Genomic DNA, 17575 nt, shown 5'->3' on the forward strand with positions numbered 1-17575 from the left:
CCTGTTAGTGGCTGGTGAAGCGGGCCATAGAGACCCGGGAGGAGATGGGCGACTACGTCAGAGCCTACTCCATCTCTCAGTTCCAGAAGACCCACCGCCTCCCAGAGGTACCAGAACCAGTCAGTGATGGAAACAGACGGTTCAAATGTTAGAACCACAGACTGGATATAAAAGTGTTCGTAGCTTCAGGTCTGAAAAATGGTTCCGATCCAGAAGTGTCTTCAGCTGCAATACCAGCGAGTGCCACTAGAGGTCGGCTCCAAAAAGCCTCCGGCTCCATAGACTCCCATTCAACTTCTCTCATCAAATCCAAAGTGAATAAAATGTGTCCATCAGTTATCTCGGTGTTGTTAGCTAAAGTCACTCCTTCTTATTAGTTTTCTGGAGGTCCATCTGAAAATAATCCCTCATTCATTAGAAAAGAAGATTCAAGAAGACCTGTTTTTGGGGGCGTGTCTGTTTGATTGACAGGCCTATGGACCAGTCAGGTTTAGATGTGGCCCAACGTGTACTTAGATGAAATGTTTACATGTCGGTGGTTTGAAGGTGATGAAGAAGAGTCCGATCCCGAGTTTGTCTTCTGTTCTCCTTTTATAATCTGTTGCGTCTCTGCAGCAGCGTCCATGTTTGAAGCATGTTCTGGTTATCAGTCATCACGCAGTGTGTTACAGGTGTGTGGTTCATCATGTGTTACATCATACTGTGAACTCTGTGGTCCAGGATGAAGAGTTCCTCCAGAGGAAGGACAAGGCTGTGAGGGCGGTGCTGGATGTCCTGGTGAGCTGCAACACATCAGACACACTGACTGGACCTCGGTGAAGTCAAACCAGAGACACATTATTACGTTCCCCTGTTCACAATCCAGGAAGTGTACAAACCGCAGAGGAAGTACAGGAGGCAGAGGGAGGCGGGGGAGCTGCAGGACGAGGAGTCCCGGGTGCACTCCACCCTGCTGGAGTACGGCAGGTGAGATGGACTGAACTCACACACACGTTGACACGGACGAACCAAACCATTCGTTTTAGTTGCTTTGCCACCGGTTTGATTTTCAAGGTTGAAGCCCGGCTGCTGTTCTGAGTTGGGACGGTTCGTCAGGACACGCTGACGGACACAGTTCAGGCTTCTGAAACATAGAAGTGTGTGTTGTTGAGTATGTTGGGTGAACGAGGCCTTTACATCCGTGTGTTAATCAGTCCATCCAGGAAATCATAAAATCAAGCAAACTCTGCAATTTTTGCGTTAAAAACATTGTTTACAAAAACTGTGCTGAAAGTATTAACATCATAAAGTAAATCTTTTTAAACAAAACTCTCTTTATTAACAACAATAACTCTTCATTTAATCAGAAAGTCTCTGCTCCTGTTTTCATCACCAAATAAAACTCTGTTCACCGGAGAAACTGGAACCAGAGGAGAAACAGGAAGTGACGGGGTTTGTGGGAAATGTGTTCTTCACATTAAAATGATGTGATTAAATGTTTGTGATCAAAGGAAGTGATTAGGTCTATGTGCTTAAAAAAAAAAATCTACTTTTTCTTTCTCAACTTGCAATTTTTTTGAATTCCCTAACTTAAGAACTCACTTAAACCTCCACAAATTACATTGACATTTTTGAGAAGATCCGCCGCAAAATCAAACATTTCTGATCGCAACAATCACTAAAATACTGAAATCCTGGCGGGACTGAATAATACAGCTGCAGGTTTATGGGATGTACATCAGTAATGTGGTAAACAGATTTCTTGCTGACCACATCTTACTGTGTAGAAACAGTCAGTAAATGTTGCTCTCCTCGTATCGCTCATCTCACGCCTCGTTTCTCATCTGTGACTTGTGTTTTTTCATCCATCCGTCTCCACCTTGTTCCCAGAGTGTCAGGTTTCCTGCTGTAAGTACTGTGTGAGCGTGTGCAGCCTCAGCTCGCAGCACTGTGTCAGAGAATGAAAACAACTCTCACGTATCTGAGGCATGATGGATGCAAACTGTGGTGCTGCTTCTTTATTTCATCAGTGTGCTGTGCTGCTGTTTCAGTGTGGCATGGTGCATCTCAACATGTGCTTGGAGGGTGGAGGCAATGTTTATCATTTTCACATTTTAATTTAGTCTTTGCTTTCCCCTCCAGGCGATATGGATTCAGCAAGCAGCCCAAACAAGACAAGGTACGTGTGGGAGGACTCGTCGTCTGTAAAGGTGCCGCTGTCAGACAATCACAGCATAGAATGTAGCAACCAATCACAGCAGAGAACGTAATAACCAATCACAGCAGAAAACGTAACAACCAATCAGAGAACGTAATAACCAATCGCAGCAGAGTATGTAACAACCAATCAGAGAACATAATAACCAATCACAGCAGAGAATGTAATAACCAATCACAGCAGAGAACGTAACAACCAATCACAGCAGAGCGCCCCTCCAGCCGATCCGCTCTGCCACCAAGCCGGTCCAAGCTCAGAGTCAGTGATGCTGCAGATGATGCTGGAGAGTTTGTGGCAGGATGAAGATGATATCTGGTTGTGCTCTTCCTCTTGTCTTCCCTCCAGGTGGATGATGGGAAGCCTTCGTCGGCCAGCAGCTCTCAGGCAGCGCCCCCTGGGGCTGTGGAGGTGTCGGAGGAAGACGACCTGCAGGCAGCAGAGGAGGTGAGCTCTCTACCTGGAGATGAGGTGGCAGGTAGCAAAGGTCATGTGTGAAGTTAGTGTGAGTTTGAAGGAGTTCCTCCTGGTTCACTCCTCTGAGAGAAACTGATCTGCTGTTATATGTTGTATGTGTTGTATATCTACGAATAAGCTGGACCTTTAACCTGTGATTTAACTTTTCCAGATGCGAATCAAGACCTTGATGACCAGCATGGCTGCCATGGCAAACGAAGAGGTATGCAAATATAACCGGGGCTCTGTCTTACATCACATGTTCTTACACTCTCACTGGAAAGCTGCAGCGCACCGTGGGAATGAAATTACACTTTTTACCCTCCACATCACGGCCGCACAGCAGAAAGGGAGGAGCCACGAGTGTTTCCTGAAGCAGAGGCCACAAAGACACACTGGTGTCTGTATCCAACAACTGCAGCAAAGGGAGACATCTTTTCTCCACAAGATCGGGTCACATTCTTCTGTTTTATATCTCATCAATAACAACAATAAGAAGGCCTTCAGAGAAAACAGGGGTGTGTCAGGTTCAGAGTGCTGCAGCTGTGACTTCATTGTGTCAGATTCATATTCAATCAACACAATGAACACGTCTGCCTCCAAAATATCTGCAGCTTTAATTATTTTACCCAGAAATCAGCTTGTTTTTGTGTCCTCTGTTTAACACTCAATAAACACACTGATTCTTCTGTCCAGCAGCAGCAGTGGAAAAGAAACACTTTGTGTTCAGGAACAGCTGCAGCTTCCTCACATGCTTTTATTTTGAAAATCCTTTACGTCCTTTACTTCCTCTACGTAGCCAAGATGGCGACATTTTAGGGTGGAAAATATCCCAAGTTTAACACTTCTTTTTTAAAGCATTCTGAGTGCATCATCCTGGTACTGGTAGTGTACTGATGTTAGTGTTAGTACACAAGTACAACACCTGGAACACACGTACAACACCTGGAACACAGGTATAACACCTGGAACACAAGTACAACACCTGGAACACACGTACAACACCTGGAACACAGGTATAACACCTGGAACACAAGTACAACACCTGGAACACGCGTATAACACCTGGAACACACATACAACACCTGGAACACACGTATAACGCCTGGAACACACGTATAACACCTGGAACACACGTACAACACCTGGAACACACGTACAACACCTGGAACACAAGTACAACACCTGGAACACGCATATAACACCTGGAACACACGTACAACACCTGGAACACAAGTACAACACCTGGAACACGCATATAACACCTGGAACACACGTACAACACCTGGAACACACGTACAACACCTGGAACACAAGTATAACACCTGGAACATACGCACAACACCTGGAACACACGTACAACACCTGGAACACACGTACAACACCTGGAACACGCATATAACACCTGGAACACAAGTACAACACCTGGAACACACGTATAACGCCTGGAACACACGTACAACACCTGGAACACACGTACAACACCTGGAACACGCATATAACACCTGGAACACACGTACAACACCTGGAACACAAGTACAACACCTGGAACACGCGTATAACACCTGGAACACAAGTACAACACCTGGAACACAAGTACAACACCTGGAACACGCGTATAACACCTGGAACACACGTACAACACCTGGAACACACGTACAACACCTGGAACACAAGTACAACACCTGGAACACACGTATAACACCTGGAACACACGTACAACACCTGGAACACAAGTACAACACCTGGAACACGCGTATAACACCTGGAACACAAGTACAACACCTGGAACACAAGTACAACACCTGGAACACAAGTACAACACCTGGAACACGCGTATAACACCTGGAACACACGTACAACACCTGGAACACAAGTATAACACCTGGAACACACGCACAACACCTGGAACACACGTACAACACCTGGAACACACGTACAACACCTGGAACACGCATATAACACCTGGAACACAAGTACAACACCTGGAACACACGTATAACGCCTGGAACACACGTACAACACCTGGAACACACGTACAACACCTGGAACACGCATATAACACCTGGAACACACGTACAACACCTGGAACACAAGTACAACACCTGGAACACAAGTACAACACCTGGAACACGCGTATAACACCTGGAACACAAGTACAACACCTGGAACACAAGTACAACACCTGGAACACGCGTATAACACCTGGAACACACGTACAACACCTGGAACACACGTACAACACCTGGAACACAAGTACAACACCTGGAACACACGTATAACACCTGGAACACACGTACAACACCTGGAACACAAGTACAACACCTGGAACACGCGTATAACACCTGGAACACACGTACAACACCTGGAACACAATCAGTTTTTGACTGAATCATCTCTGTTTCAAAGATGTGTCACTGGGAGGACATCAGCTGTGTTCTGTTTTTGTCAGAAATATGTGAAATCTCTGGCTGAACTTCCTCCAGTGGAGACGGTGACATCATCACCAGCAGAACCTACAGTGTTTGAACTCGTTCAGAGTGTCCTCTTCTGAGACATGTCGTGGATGCACCACTGCTCTCACTGTGGTGTGTGTGTGTGTGTGTGTGTGTGTGTGTGTGTGTGTGTGTGTGTGTGTGTGTGTGTGTGTGTGTGTGTGTGTGTGTGTGTGTGTGTGTGCAGGGGAAGCTGACAGCCAGTGCAGTGGGTCAGATAGTGGGACTACAGTCTGCAGAGATCAAGCAGATCGCCTCCGAGTACGCTGAGAAGGTAACCAGCAACCCAAATCCTCCTCCTGTCATTGTTGTGCTCTCATGTCTAACAGGACCTCTATGTCCTCATCACCGTGTCTCCCACATGTCCCTCAGCAGTCAGAGCGGTCCTCAGAGGAGCGCTCGGACCGCTCCGTCCCGCTGCAACAGCACCGCAGGGCCGTCGCCTCGCTCCACAAACAGATCCAGGAGAAGACCACACAGCTGGAGGAGGTCAGTTCACTGCTCCGCCCACAGCACACGGCATCCGCTGCTGTGGCACAAACTTTAGTAGCAGCAATGGGATGTGGAGATGGAGACACTGGTGGAAGAGGAGGAGGGTGGAACATAGTCATTAGCTAGTGGGAGGGGCTCTACCTGTCTCTGGAGGCGTGGCCTCTCTGAGCCCCCCCCTCCAGGTGATATAGTCGTAGACCTCATCCATCCTTCCCTCCACCCACAGCTGCATGTGAGTCACTGTGGATTAAAATGTCACTGTAACAGTGAACAGCCTGTTTTAGTAGTAATCTACCTCCACCGATGATTGACAGCTGTGCTTTTTGACTGACAGCTCCGAGCCAAGCATGCCGAGGTGAAGACGAGCTGTGATGAGGCCAAGAGAAGACTGATGGAGGTAAATAACAGAGAACCGATCTGTGGTACCTCTTGTCATTACCCAGCATGCATTGGGGCATTTCAGCCGGGCTCTAGTATGAAGTCATGTAGTGTTGTTGGTCCGATTAGTGAGTTGGAGCAGCTGGTACTGAAGGCCACCAGGTGACCGTACACCGTGTGTTGTCAGGCTAGCGAGCACTGGGAGGAGCTGGAGATGGAGCTGGAGGGTCTGGAGGAGGCGGAGAGGCAGGATGACAGCGGGTGAGTCTCAGCAACTCAGTAACTTATATTCATACATATATTCATTTATTTGGAGGAGTAACGTATTTTTCTTATCCAATGGCGATGCCAGCAGCGTGTGATGTCACGGTGGAATGTCCCATTTGATCTTTTATACCATTTCAGCCCTCATGAACTCAAACACTCAAACATACAGCTGAGTCAGTGAGGGTTCAGGGTTCAGGGTTCAGGGTGGACATTGGGATTGGGCCGGTATCTGAAACAGCTGAGGTCAGTGGCAGGGACAGAAGCGGAGGCCTGTGATTGGACAGTGTCTGATGATGCTCTGCTGTGTTGAACAGCCTGCTGGAGAAGCTGAGGGCTCTGGTGACGATGAATGAGAACCTGAAGCAGCAGGAGCAGGAGTTCCGCACACACTGCAGAGTGAGAGCACCAACACACACACGCACGCACGCACGCACCAACACACACACGCACACACACACACACACACACACACACACACACACACACACACACACACACACCCCTCTGCGCTGGTGATGGTTGGTGCTCATTTTCTCTCTTCTGTTTGTGTTCAGGAGGAGATGAGCCGTCTGCAGCAGAACATCGAGGAGCTGAAGGTGGCGTCTGGAGAGGACACGGAGGAGGAGAAGGTACAGTCAGAATAAAGCCGGTTCCCCCTCGGTGTGTTCAGGTTCCCGTCCTCAGAATAAAGCCGGTTCCTCCTCGGTGTGTTCAGGTTCCTGTCCCTGCAGTGGGTCTTGTGTGTCTCACTTCTCTCTCTCTCTCTCCTCAGGAGAGGAACCAGCTGATTGACAGACAGTACAACACGGACAGAGAGAAGCTGCAGAAGATCCGCCTGCTCATGGTGAGGCCTTCATCCAACAGAGCACCAGATTAGATGGAGCTGCAGTGGTGTGTGTGGAGACGGAGGTTTTCATGTGTCCGTCCACTTCCTGTCACAGCCAATCAAAAACCATTTAGATCATCAAGGGAGCTGAAACCATCTGTTCTTTACCCACGTGTTGGATTGATGTGTATTTTAAAGAGAAAACCAAATACGTACAGGAAGTTGTTTTAAATCAAACTGAACAACAGGAGACAGGAAGTCCCATAAAGCTGGTGTCTTCCTGTGTTTCTATATTCCTACACGGGTTCACTGTGTTTGTTGGGGACTACTTTCAGCAGCGGATTAATCCACAGGGTGCTCTGGTCCTCAGGCTTTTATAATCATGTGCCACTGTGTACCAAACCACCACTGCTCTTCATCTGGCATCCTCCGAAAGGCTAAACAACAGCATGAGAGAGTCGCAGAGTCACACACTACATTTATTGATCAGACTGCTGCAGGGGTCAGAGGTCGAGGTCCTGAGTAAAGATCTCGTAAACCTTTCAGTCCTGCAGCTCAGAGAGGTGATGGACATGTTGACATGCAGCAGGCGTTCAGCTGCACAACATCTGCCGCGACTCTTCATGCTCTCAGCACACCGATCTGACGACAACTGGAATCAGCCCCCTCCTGTTATTTTAACAGACATGTCTCATCCAGTAGTTCAGAGTTAGCATCATGCTAACAGTGTAGCCTCATTTTGTCACTGAGGCACTAACACGTGACATTAATTCATAACTTGTCTGTTATTGCTCAGAAAAATAGAATCACTACTCCTTGAACATAAAACATTCACTTTGAACAGCAGATAATTTGGACTGAAAATGAGTCCATGGTTCTGTGTCCATCACAGGGGAGAAACATGAAGGACTAAATGTGTGGTCATATGACCAGTTTTGTGGACCGTTGCCAGGAAACACGGGGACTCGTGACTGAATGGTGTGTGTCCTTCACTCTGCTCAGGCTCGGAGGAACCGGGAGATCGCCATCCTGCAGAGGAAGATCGACGAGGTGCCGAGTCGGGCCGAGCTGACCCAGTACCAGAAGAGATTCATCGAGCTCTACAGCCAAGGTGCCCCCCCCCACCCCCTCCGCATGTGGTTCATCCTGCAGTCAATGTCTGAACGCAGCAGGATAGTAAATCTGTGCTCGTTGTGTCTTTCAGTTTCTGCCACACACAAAGAGACCAAGCAGTTCTTCACTCTGTACAACACGTTGGATGATAAGAAGGTCTATCTGGAGAAGGAGGCAAGTCATCGCAGCTGTCTGTCCACTGCACAGGGAATTATTCAGACCCGTCGTGGTTATTGTGACTGTAAACTTTCAGTACTGCTGATGTGTGGAGGTGAACGTCCTCAGACAGACACATCCTCTGAGTGTAATGACAATAAGTGTGTTTATTCTGCAGGTCAATCTGCTGAATTCAATCCACGACAACTTCCAGCAGTAAGTATGTTGGATGTTTGTATCACAGCAGGTTTGTAGTGTCCTTTTCTACAGTCAGGATACAATAACACCTCAGAGGCATCACTTTGAACACTTGAATACTGTTGGTATTCTGCAGACGTTGTAAGACGTGATGAGACGTTTCTGTCTCAGTAAATGGAGGAAACACTGTTACTGTGTTTGTAATGTCCCTCCACCACCTGCTCTTCCTGTCCCTGTTCCACGCTATGCAGCTGACAGGGATCCCCTCTCTGTGCACTCAACACAACTCTCTGCAGTGCTCAATGCAGTGGTGGCAGTTACCTGGATGAAACTTCAGTTCTGAGTGCATATAGTTAGTTTTCCAGTTTCTAGTTGCAGCATTTTTCTGGACGCTGTAGTGGTAGTGGTACATTTCCATAGTAACTAAACATCGTCCCATCAGATGAAGCGGTACACGGCTTGTCACATCAAACACTGATTTATTTCATGTCATTGTTCAGAAGAGAGTACAGCTTTGTTTTCCTGTCACCAGCACGTCTGTCAGTGTGCTTCCGTTTAGTTTAATTTATATAGAACCAAATCACAACACAGGTTATTTCATGGCACTTAACACCAGTCCTTACAACAGAAGTTTACAGCATCATACAGAGGAACCCAACAATTCTCACTTAAAGTAAGAGGAAAAAAACTCATCTTTCAAGGACAAATACCTCCAACAGAGGGAAGTAAAAACTCTCTTTTAACAGAAGCAACCTCCGACAGAACCAGGCTCAGAGGTGGAGAACATCTGCCTCGACCGGTCGGGGTGAGAGGAGAGGAGAGAGAGAAAAGGACAACATAGAGATACAAAACATGGACTGTTGGTGGAGACGACAATCACAGAGCAGAGACATGCAGCTCCATGATGGGACATCTGCAGAAGAAAGAAGAGAAACTACGCAAGCGAAGGAACTGAATGGAGACAACAGATAATAAGAAGAAACTATGGGAGAGAAAAAGCATGAAGTTAATGAGATGTGATGATTAGATATGAGTTATAGACAGTGAAAGAGTGGAAAGGAGCTCAGTGCATCATGGGAGGTCCCCCAGCAGCCTCGGCCTATCACAGCATCATAGCAGGATGTTCATGGTCATCTGAGTCCTTGTTTCTAAGCTCTGTTCAGTGACTTGGTTCTGAATTGCTGTCCTCTTGTCCAGAGCCATGTCGTCTGCAGCAGCCAAGGAGCAGTTCCTCCGACAGATGGAGCAGATCGTGGAGGGAATCAAGCAGAGTCGCATCAAGGTACGACTTCCATGATTCTCCATACCACATCCAACAGAATACAAGCCATCAAATGAGTGAGGCTGCTAACACAAGCAGCTCATATTGGCTGGGTGAGGCTAACAATCTAGTCTAATGGGATCTGATATTTTTGAGACTGTTTTAATAACAGGATCTAACCAGCTGATTTTCGGCCTGTCTGCATCTCCAGATGGAGAAGAAGAAGCAGGAGAATAAAATGAGGAGGGACCAGCTGAATGATGAGTACCTGGAGCTGCTTGACAAGCAGAGGCTCTACTTCAAAACTGTTAAGGACTTCAAAGAGGTAAGAGAAACTACGGCGAATCAGGAGGTGAGGCGGGTGGTCCCTGATAGGTCCCTGAGAGAGCCAGTGGTCCCTGAGAGAATCAGTGGTCTCTGAGAGAGTCAGTGAGTCAGGTAGTTTGTTTTTGGAGTTACAGAGGAGGAGGACTCTACCATTGCAAAGAAGAAACCAAACTTAAACCTGATCCAGAAAAACACAGACATCTTCTTCTTCTTTGTATGGTAGAGTTTTAACCTGCATTTGTAGATGCAGCGATGAACTGTGTTCACAGACGATGGTTTTCACAAGTGTTCCTGAGCCCATGCAGTGATTTCCACTCTAGAATAGTGTGTTTTTAATGCAGTGCTGCCTGAGGGCCCGAAGATCACCACCATCCAATATTGGTTTCCAGCCTTGTCCCTTGTGTTCAGAGATTTCTCCAGATTCTCTGAATCTTTTAATGATATTATGAACCGTAGACGATGAAATCCACTAATTCTTTGTAGTTTTACGTTGAGGAACATTATTCTTAGATTGTTGAACTATTTTCCCAAACAGTCTTTCACAGAGTGGTGAACCTCTCCACATCTTCACTGCTGAGAGATTCTGCCTCTCTGAAATCATCTTTTTATACCCAATCACGTTACTGATCTGTTGCCATTTCCAGTCTGTTGTTGACCCTGTCACAACTTTTTTGACACGTATAGCTGGCTTTAAAATAACAATAAGCACATATTTCTTTTAAAACAATAAAATTTCTCCATTTCAACATTTTGTCTTTGATCTATGTTCAGTTACATGTCAGTTTATGTGATTCACAAGTCATCACATACGGTCTTTATTTATATTTTACACAGCATCCCAACCTTTTTGGAGACAGGTTTGTAATTAGAAAAATAAAAACACGTGTCTGACGTGACGATGTGACATGATTTTTTTATTTCACCACCAGGAGTGTCGTAAGAATGAGATGCTGCTGTCCAAGCTGAGAGCTAAAGGAGCCTCGTAGCTGGACGGGAGCTCATCAACACGCAGAGACGCTACGTCACGTTCACCATTGTTCTTTAACGGTTTAACTGAAGCCTCTCACTGATTGCAACAACTATAATTATGAATATTTGTATTATGTAGTCAGCTGATTACATTTCATTATGAAGCTCACATTTAATCCCACCTGGACTCCCGTTAAAATCTGCACTAACTGGCTCCATCCTGTCTTCATGTTGATCATCACAGGACGGTGAGCTCTGTCCTCACATTCACACAATAAAAGACGGTTTCTACTCACACTTGAAATGCGTCTGGAATTACTAGTGTCAGATACAGAGGACACACTGTGTGCTGATTGGAGACAGCCTGGTATCACACATTGCCACGACAACGTGAACAGTAAGAGGTCACATGATGAGTCAGTGAGGGGAAAATTCAGTGTGTCACCAGAACACGTACACACAGAAACATGAAGATCAGTCTGACACCTCTCATATCAGCTGAGTTCACTTCGGCTCTGTTCTGTTCAGAGATCAGTGAGTTATACATATACATGTGTAGATCAATGCATCTGCAATTATCAAAAATAAAATAAGCTAGCTTCTGATTCTAAACAAATAACAGAAATCAAAGACCTTCATGAGAAGAGTCAGTAGAGCTAACAGGTCAGAGGTCAGTGTCCAAAAACAACACAACAAAACAGCACAATGATCCTGAGGCTTCATTTGAGCTACAAAAGCATTAAGAACCACAGAATGATGTCAGATGATGAATAGCAGCAGCTTCTCCACGGTGCGTTCAGGGGCTGCTGTGGTGCATTCAGTTGTCTCTCTGAACTCTCCACAGAGATAAATAACTCGTCTTTTCTCCATCACTGACTGACAGATGGGTCCATTAAACTTGTCCTTTTAACAGGCTTCATGTTATTATTATTATTATTATTATTATTATTATTATTATTATTATTATTATTAATAAAGTGGAAGTATATATTAAATCCTCCTTCAGTGTGATCGTCTTGAGATCTGCTTAAGTCGAGGTCAGACCCACAGCAGCCTTGGACAGAACAGACTGCAAACATTCTGGGTATTTGAGGATATCAGCCGGCCAACCAATCATCAACCATCAGTGATGTCATCAACCATCAGTGAGGTCATCAACCATCAGTGATGTCATCGTTGGTTTGTGAACGTTATGAATCCTCCAGTTCAGATTCTGTCCGTCACCATCTTGCTAGTTCGGAGCAGTTTGGAGCAGGAAGTGACCATATTTGGATGAGCTGGGGGAGGAGCCAGCGGTGGATCTGACTGATCTGATTGGAAACCTGACAATACTATGTCCCGCCCACCGATAGCTGTAACCTGACTGCACCACAGGCCTGTCAATCAAACAGACACGCCCCTCAAAAACAGGTCTTTTTGAATCTTCTTTTCTAATGAATGAGGGATTATTTTCAGATGGACCTCCAGAAAACTAATAAGAAGGAGTGACTTTAGCTAACAACACCGAGATAACTGATGGACACATTTGATTCACTTTGGATTTGATGAGAGAAGTTGAATGGGAGTCTATGGAGCCGGAGGCTTTTTGGAGCCGACCTCTAGGGGCACTCGCTGGTATTGCAGCTTAAGACACTTTTGGATCGGAACCATTTTACAGACCTGAAGCTACGAACTCTTTTATATCCAGTCTGTAGTTTTATATCCAGTCTGTCTTTTATATAGTTTTATAAACACTCGATGGTTTAAACCTGTGTTTTCTGTGTGTGGTGGAAAGCTACTTTTATTGTCAACTCTGGTGGTGTGATGTGTTGAGCTGTCTGAATTTGCAGCTGATTTTCTAAAAGCTGAAGACGTGTCATCTGATCGGTCAGGATGCTTTCTTCATGTGCGTGTGCTTCCCGGAGCTGCAGCGTTCTCAGAGCTCCACCGTTAACCTTCAACACTTCGTGAACTGAGTTCTGGTGTTGCAGGTCATGAAACACTCGTTCTGTGACTCGTTGTTCTTCATCTGCAGAGCTGCTGCCTTTAAAACCCTCCAACGTTCAACAGCTGCAGCTCCATCGTGTGTATTGTCTGTATTGTGTGTATTGTGTGTGTATCCTGAATGAGTCTCTTGCTGCTCTCCAATCTCAGTGAACACACAATGTGTGTTGTGTGTATTGATTTGGCGCTATATAAATACAATTTAATTTAATTGTATTGTGTGTAATGTGTATATTGTGCGTGTGTATTACGTGTGCGTATTGTTTGAATTGTGTATGTTGTGTGTGTCTTCAGTATATATTGTGTATATTGTGTGTGTGTGTGTGTGTGTATTATGTGTGTGTATTGAGTGTACATTGTTTGCATCGTGTATGGTGTGTGTATTCAGTGTATATTGTGTATATTGTGTGTATTATGAATGTAAATTGTGTGTGTATTGTATGCATATTGTGTGCATTGTGTATATTGTGTGTATTGTATGCATATTGTGTGCATTGTGTATATTGTGTGTATTGTATGCATATTGTGTACATTGTGTGTATATTGTGTATATTGTGTGTATATTGTGTGCATCATGTATATTGTGTGTATATTGTGTGCATCGTGTATATTGTGTGTGTATTGTGTGTGTATATTGCGTGTATTGTGTGTATATTGTGTGCATCATGTATATTGTGTGTATATTGTGTGTATATTGTGTATATTGTGTGTGTGTGTGTATTGTGTGTATATTGTGTGTGTATTGTGTGTATATTGTGTGTGTGTGTGTGTGTGTGTGTGTGTGTGTGTGTGTGTGTGTGTGTGTGTGTGTGTGTGTGTGTGTGTGTGTGTGTATTGTGTGCGTATCCTGAATGAGTCTCCTGCTGCTCTCCAATCTCAGTGATACTGAACACAGTTTTTGTGTCTCTCGTTCGTCACAGCTCTGATTGTGCAACACTAAACATGACCATGTACGCAGGTTAAACCCAAACAGTGAAGGGTCAAAGTTCACCTGACTCTCCTCCCATCCCTCAATGTCTGAAGCACAGGCCGGATCAGTACCAGGAGGCTGGCACTGGATGGGCTGCGTTGGAAGAACAAGCAGCTGCAGAGGACGTCCTGTTGTGTTAGTGTTAGTTATCATCAGTGATAGGGACCGAGTACAGCTGAGTGTCTCAGTGTCGCTGCAGAGGACAGAGAGGCGGAGACGAGATAAAAGGAGGCGAGCGGAGGAGCAGCAGCACTCCATGCTTTCATAGTGGAACACAAGAGGAGGAAGAGGAGGCCTCACCTGGACGCTCACCTTCGTCAGACCGTGATCGGATGTAAGACAGCTGTCTGATGTGTCTCACTATGAGTGTGTCCTCGCTGCTGCTGCTGCTGCTCACTGGGAGTCATGTGATGGTTCAGGCGGAGAGACAACAAGTCCCGGTCTCACGTGACGACCACGGCAGCCTAATCAGGGGCCTCTGGAAGCTGCACATGAGGGACACTGTCCTCAAACGGAAAGGTGCGAGACCTCCTATCTGTCCAACCCCATCTGACATCACTGTCCAATCTGTCCAACCCCATCTGACATAACTGACCAATCATCTCTTCATAACGCAGGTTCGAGTCCTCATCCAATCAGAGAAGGAGTCAAAGAGCAGCTGCTCTACTGCCGAGTCGGGATTGGATACCATCTCCAGATGCTGCCCGGCGGCTCTATGGGCGGAGTCCACAAACCCACTGAGTACTGTGAGTTTCTCATCATCACTGTGTTCCTGTTCTACATGTGCGTTTGTCTTCGGAGGTTTGACGGATATTTTACACCAAGTTCTCAGAGAACATCTGAACCTTACAGCCAGGCTCTGTAACATCAGCTCAGCGGCGCCCTCTGTGGCAGTGAGTGGTAGTTACAGGATGTAGTTCCCCCATGGTTCCCCCCATGGTGAATGGTAGTCTGTTCTGAATCTGTTCTGACTGTTCTGACTGTTCTGACTCGGTTCTGACTGTTCTGAATCTGTTCTGACTGTTCTGACTGTTCTGAATCGGTTCTGACTGTTCTGACTCGATTCTGACTGTTCTGAATCTGTTCTGACTGTTCTGAATCTGTTCTGACTGTTCTGACTGTTCTGACGTGAATCTTCCTTCTGTTCTGTTCTGTTCTCTTTGTGATGGCTGTCAGACTATAAAGTGACTCATTATTTTTATTAAACCAGGCGCAGTATTTCCGGTAGTGAGAACACGTCGGACCTCCGTGATTCGTCTGTGTTCACCTGTGAAACCTCTTTAATGCGTCGGTGCCCCTCCTGCAGGTCGGCTGAAGGTGTCGGCTCTGAAGCATGGCGTGGTCGGGATCCGAGGGGTTCGGAGCGGCCTGTACCTCTGTCTGAGTGGAGAGGGCCGGGCGTATGGAGCGGTATGTAATGGACAGCTGGCACTAATACTGTTTGGAGAAGGAATGAGGAGCACAGTCTCATCCTGTTAACTTTCTGCAGGAGCAGTTCTCTGATGAGTGCATGTTGAAGGAGAACCTGGAGGAGAACCACTACACCACCTACTCCTCTGTGGCTCACCCCGGCATCTACCTGGCCCTTTCCCACAAAGGGGAGCTCCGGAGGGGCAACAGTCTGAGCCGCCACCAGGCCTGCACCCACTTCCTGCCTCGGAGGACACCGTGATCCGGTTCCCCTGCCCTTTTCCACACTGGAAAGAGAAATGTAGCTGCTCATGTTGGATCTCCAGGTTGTGAGAAAAGCAGCCTCAGAGCAGAAACCAGGCCGAAGACTTGGAAAACATGGAGCAGTACAAAAGAGAAAGGACTGGAGGGAGGAGCCGTGTGGAGCTCTGAGGAAAGGAGGGAGGAGCCGTGTGGAGCTCTAAGGAAAGGAGGCAGGAGCCGTTTGGAGCACCAAAGAAAGGAGGGAGGAGCCATGTGAACTGAGCTCCAACACAAACTCTCCTCATCCTCCTGCAACACTCAGCTGTTTCACTCTGAGGATCCTTCAGCAAACAGCTGCCGGTGGTGCTCTTCACCCATCATCCAATGATACTGCACGGACCAGTGTTGACTCTCATCTACCTCCTCCCCAGGTGTCTGTGACTCACCTATAACCTCTCCAGGTGTCTGTGACTCACCTATAACCTCTCCAGGTGTCTGTGACTCACCTGTAACCTCTCCAGGTGTTTGTGATTCACCTGTAACCTCTCCAGGTGTCTGTGACTCACCTATAACCTCTCCAGGTGTTTGTGACTCACCTGTAACCTCTCCAGGTGTTTGTGATTCACCTGTAACCTCTCCAGGTGTCTGTGACTCACCTGTAACCTCTCCAGGTGTTTGTGACTCACCTGTAACCTCTCCAGGTGTCTGTGACTCACCTGTAACCTCTCCAGGTGTCTGTGACTCACCTGTAACCTCTCCAGGTGTTTGTGACTCACCTGTAACCTCTCCAGGTGTTTGTGACTCACCTATAACCTCCCTATTGGAGCAGGAAGCAGCCTCATGTGCAGGATTGAAGCAGAGTGAATATTATGCCTACATACCAACACCACTCCAAACGATGGTGATGTCCCTGCACTACATTGCACTTAATAAAATATTTATTCTTTATCAAGTTGTGTTGAATTCTTTTGCAAGTCTGACTTCATCTTTAGATATGCAAATTACAAATGCTTATTAAATCATTTAAAAAGTTGAAAGTTGGAGGTTGATATTTGAAATACTATTTAAAATTATATAACTTACTTTAAGAGTTCAAACAAACTTAGATATGATGTCCGTTATCACTCCATTTATTGTTCAACCATTTTACTGTGTTGGTTTCCCCGAGAGGGTTTTCTCGTTGAAAAAAAGAATTTATTCCCCTTCCTCAAGACATCTTTTCCTGGATGTTCATTTTATAATTTAATCTAAATTGATGGAGAAAACTATTCTGAGATAATAATCTGCTGACAGTAAACTGAAACTCTTTTGCTTGCAGGTTTGTCTGGTTCTGAGAAATGTTTGTGAAACTGAAAAACACTCCTCTTCAGCTACATTTTTTTTTTTCAGTGTTTACACCCACCAAAAAATGTGTTTGACATAATTCCATACCATAATATTTAGTTATCTCTTATATTTCACTATCCAAGCATATGTTTGCTGCTGCTGGCGTTGCCTTGGCCTCCAGTACTGTTGTGAGGAACCTTGTAGATGTTTCTGAGGATTTGTCCTTTAACTCACAACAACATCTTGTCTCAGAGTGGTGCTGAAAACGACGCCATGCTTTGTTAGCTGTGGATTTGTTGGCTCGTGATAATTCCTTATTGTCAAGATGTCCGTCTGAAAAGCTTCCATTTGATCCAAAATGCTGCAGCGAGAGTACCGACAGGATCCGATTTTTCCTGCTTCAGCTTCTCTTCATCGGCTCCCCATAAAATCAACAATAGACAAAACCCCAGAATGACAGAGAACATCTGATCTCAGAGATCTTCTAGAACCAGAACATCCTCACAGAACT

The 17575-nt window shown here is 45.9% G+C and overlaps 2 protein-coding genes across 3 annotated transcripts in view; both read left to right on the forward strand.

Annotated features, from left to right (window-relative positions):
- The window catches only part of ccdc93 (coiled-coil domain containing 93), a 17350-nt gene extending 5921 nt beyond the window's left edge, over nucleotides 1-11429 (forward strand). Inside the window, exons 5-24 of one of the 2 annotated variants that reach the window (XM_069155192.1) lie at nucleotides 9-107; nucleotides 721-777; nucleotides 866-966; nucleotides 1870-1887; nucleotides 2122-2158; nucleotides 2543-2641; nucleotides 2823-2873; nucleotides 5333-5419; nucleotides 5518-5634; nucleotides 5972-6034; nucleotides 6203-6276; nucleotides 6597-6678; nucleotides 6837-6911; nucleotides 7055-7126; nucleotides 8111-8219; nucleotides 8313-8395; nucleotides 8556-8593; nucleotides 9773-9857; nucleotides 10048-10161; nucleotides 11093-11429. In XM_069155192.1, coding sequence (XP_069011293.1) covers nucleotides 9-107; nucleotides 721-777; nucleotides 866-966; nucleotides 1870-1887; nucleotides 2122-2158; nucleotides 2543-2641; nucleotides 2823-2873; nucleotides 5333-5419; nucleotides 5518-5634; nucleotides 5972-6034; nucleotides 6203-6276; nucleotides 6597-6678; nucleotides 6837-6911; nucleotides 7055-7126; nucleotides 8111-8219; nucleotides 8313-8395; nucleotides 8556-8593; nucleotides 9773-9857; nucleotides 10048-10161; nucleotides 11093-11149 — 1518 coding nt within the window. In that variant the 3' untranslated portion in view covers nucleotides 11150-11429. The remainder of the gene's footprint in view (nucleotides 1-8; nucleotides 108-720; nucleotides 778-865; nucleotides 967-1869; nucleotides 1888-2121; nucleotides 2159-2542; nucleotides 2642-2822; nucleotides 2874-5332; nucleotides 5420-5517; nucleotides 5635-5971; nucleotides 6035-6202; nucleotides 6277-6596; nucleotides 6679-6836; nucleotides 6912-7054; nucleotides 7127-8110; nucleotides 8220-8312; nucleotides 8396-8555; nucleotides 8594-9772; nucleotides 9858-10047; nucleotides 10162-11092) is intronic. The other variant, XM_069155193.1, reaches the window with a different exon arrangement.
- Nucleotides 11430-11510: 81 nt separating this feature from the next.
- Nucleotides 11511-16629, forward strand: fgf9 (fibroblast growth factor 9). The gene is made up of 4 exons (XM_069155194.1): nucleotides 11511-14604; nucleotides 14703-14831; nucleotides 15392-15495; nucleotides 15575-16629. The coding sequence occupies exons 1-4, from the start codon at nucleotides 14436-14438 to the stop codon at nucleotides 15755-15757; spliced, it is 585 nt and encodes a 194-aa protein (XP_069011295.1). The 5' UTR covers nucleotides 11511-14435; the 3' UTR covers nucleotides 15758-16629.
- Nucleotides 16630-17575: the final 946 nt, after the last annotated feature.

The sequence above is a fragment of the Embiotoca jacksoni genome, unplaced genomic scaffold (genome assembly GCF_022577435.1).
Source record: "Embiotoca jacksoni isolate LCO1_2020_lvr unplaced genomic scaffold, fEmbJac1.0.p SCAF_2, whole genome shotgun sequence".
Taxonomy (NCBI): Eukaryota; Metazoa; Chordata; class Actinopteri; family Embiotocidae; genus Embiotoca; species Embiotoca jacksoni.

What these genes read in the sequence shown, in the direction of transcription:
- fgf9 (XM_069155194.1), top strand. Translation starts at nt 14,436, where the DNA reads ATGTGTCTCACTATGAGTGTGTCCTCGCTGCTGCTGCTGCTGCTCACT. An exon ending in CACTGTCCTCAAACGGAAAG is followed by an intron (nt 14,605 to 14,702) that starts GTGCGAGACCTC and finishes TTCATAACGCAG; the next exon opens with GTTCGAGTCCTCATCCAATC. An exon ending in CCACAAACCCACTGAGTACT is followed by an intron (nt 14,832 to 15,391) that starts GTGAGTTTCTCA and finishes CCCCTCCTGCAG; the next exon opens with GTCGGCTGAAGGTGTCGGCT.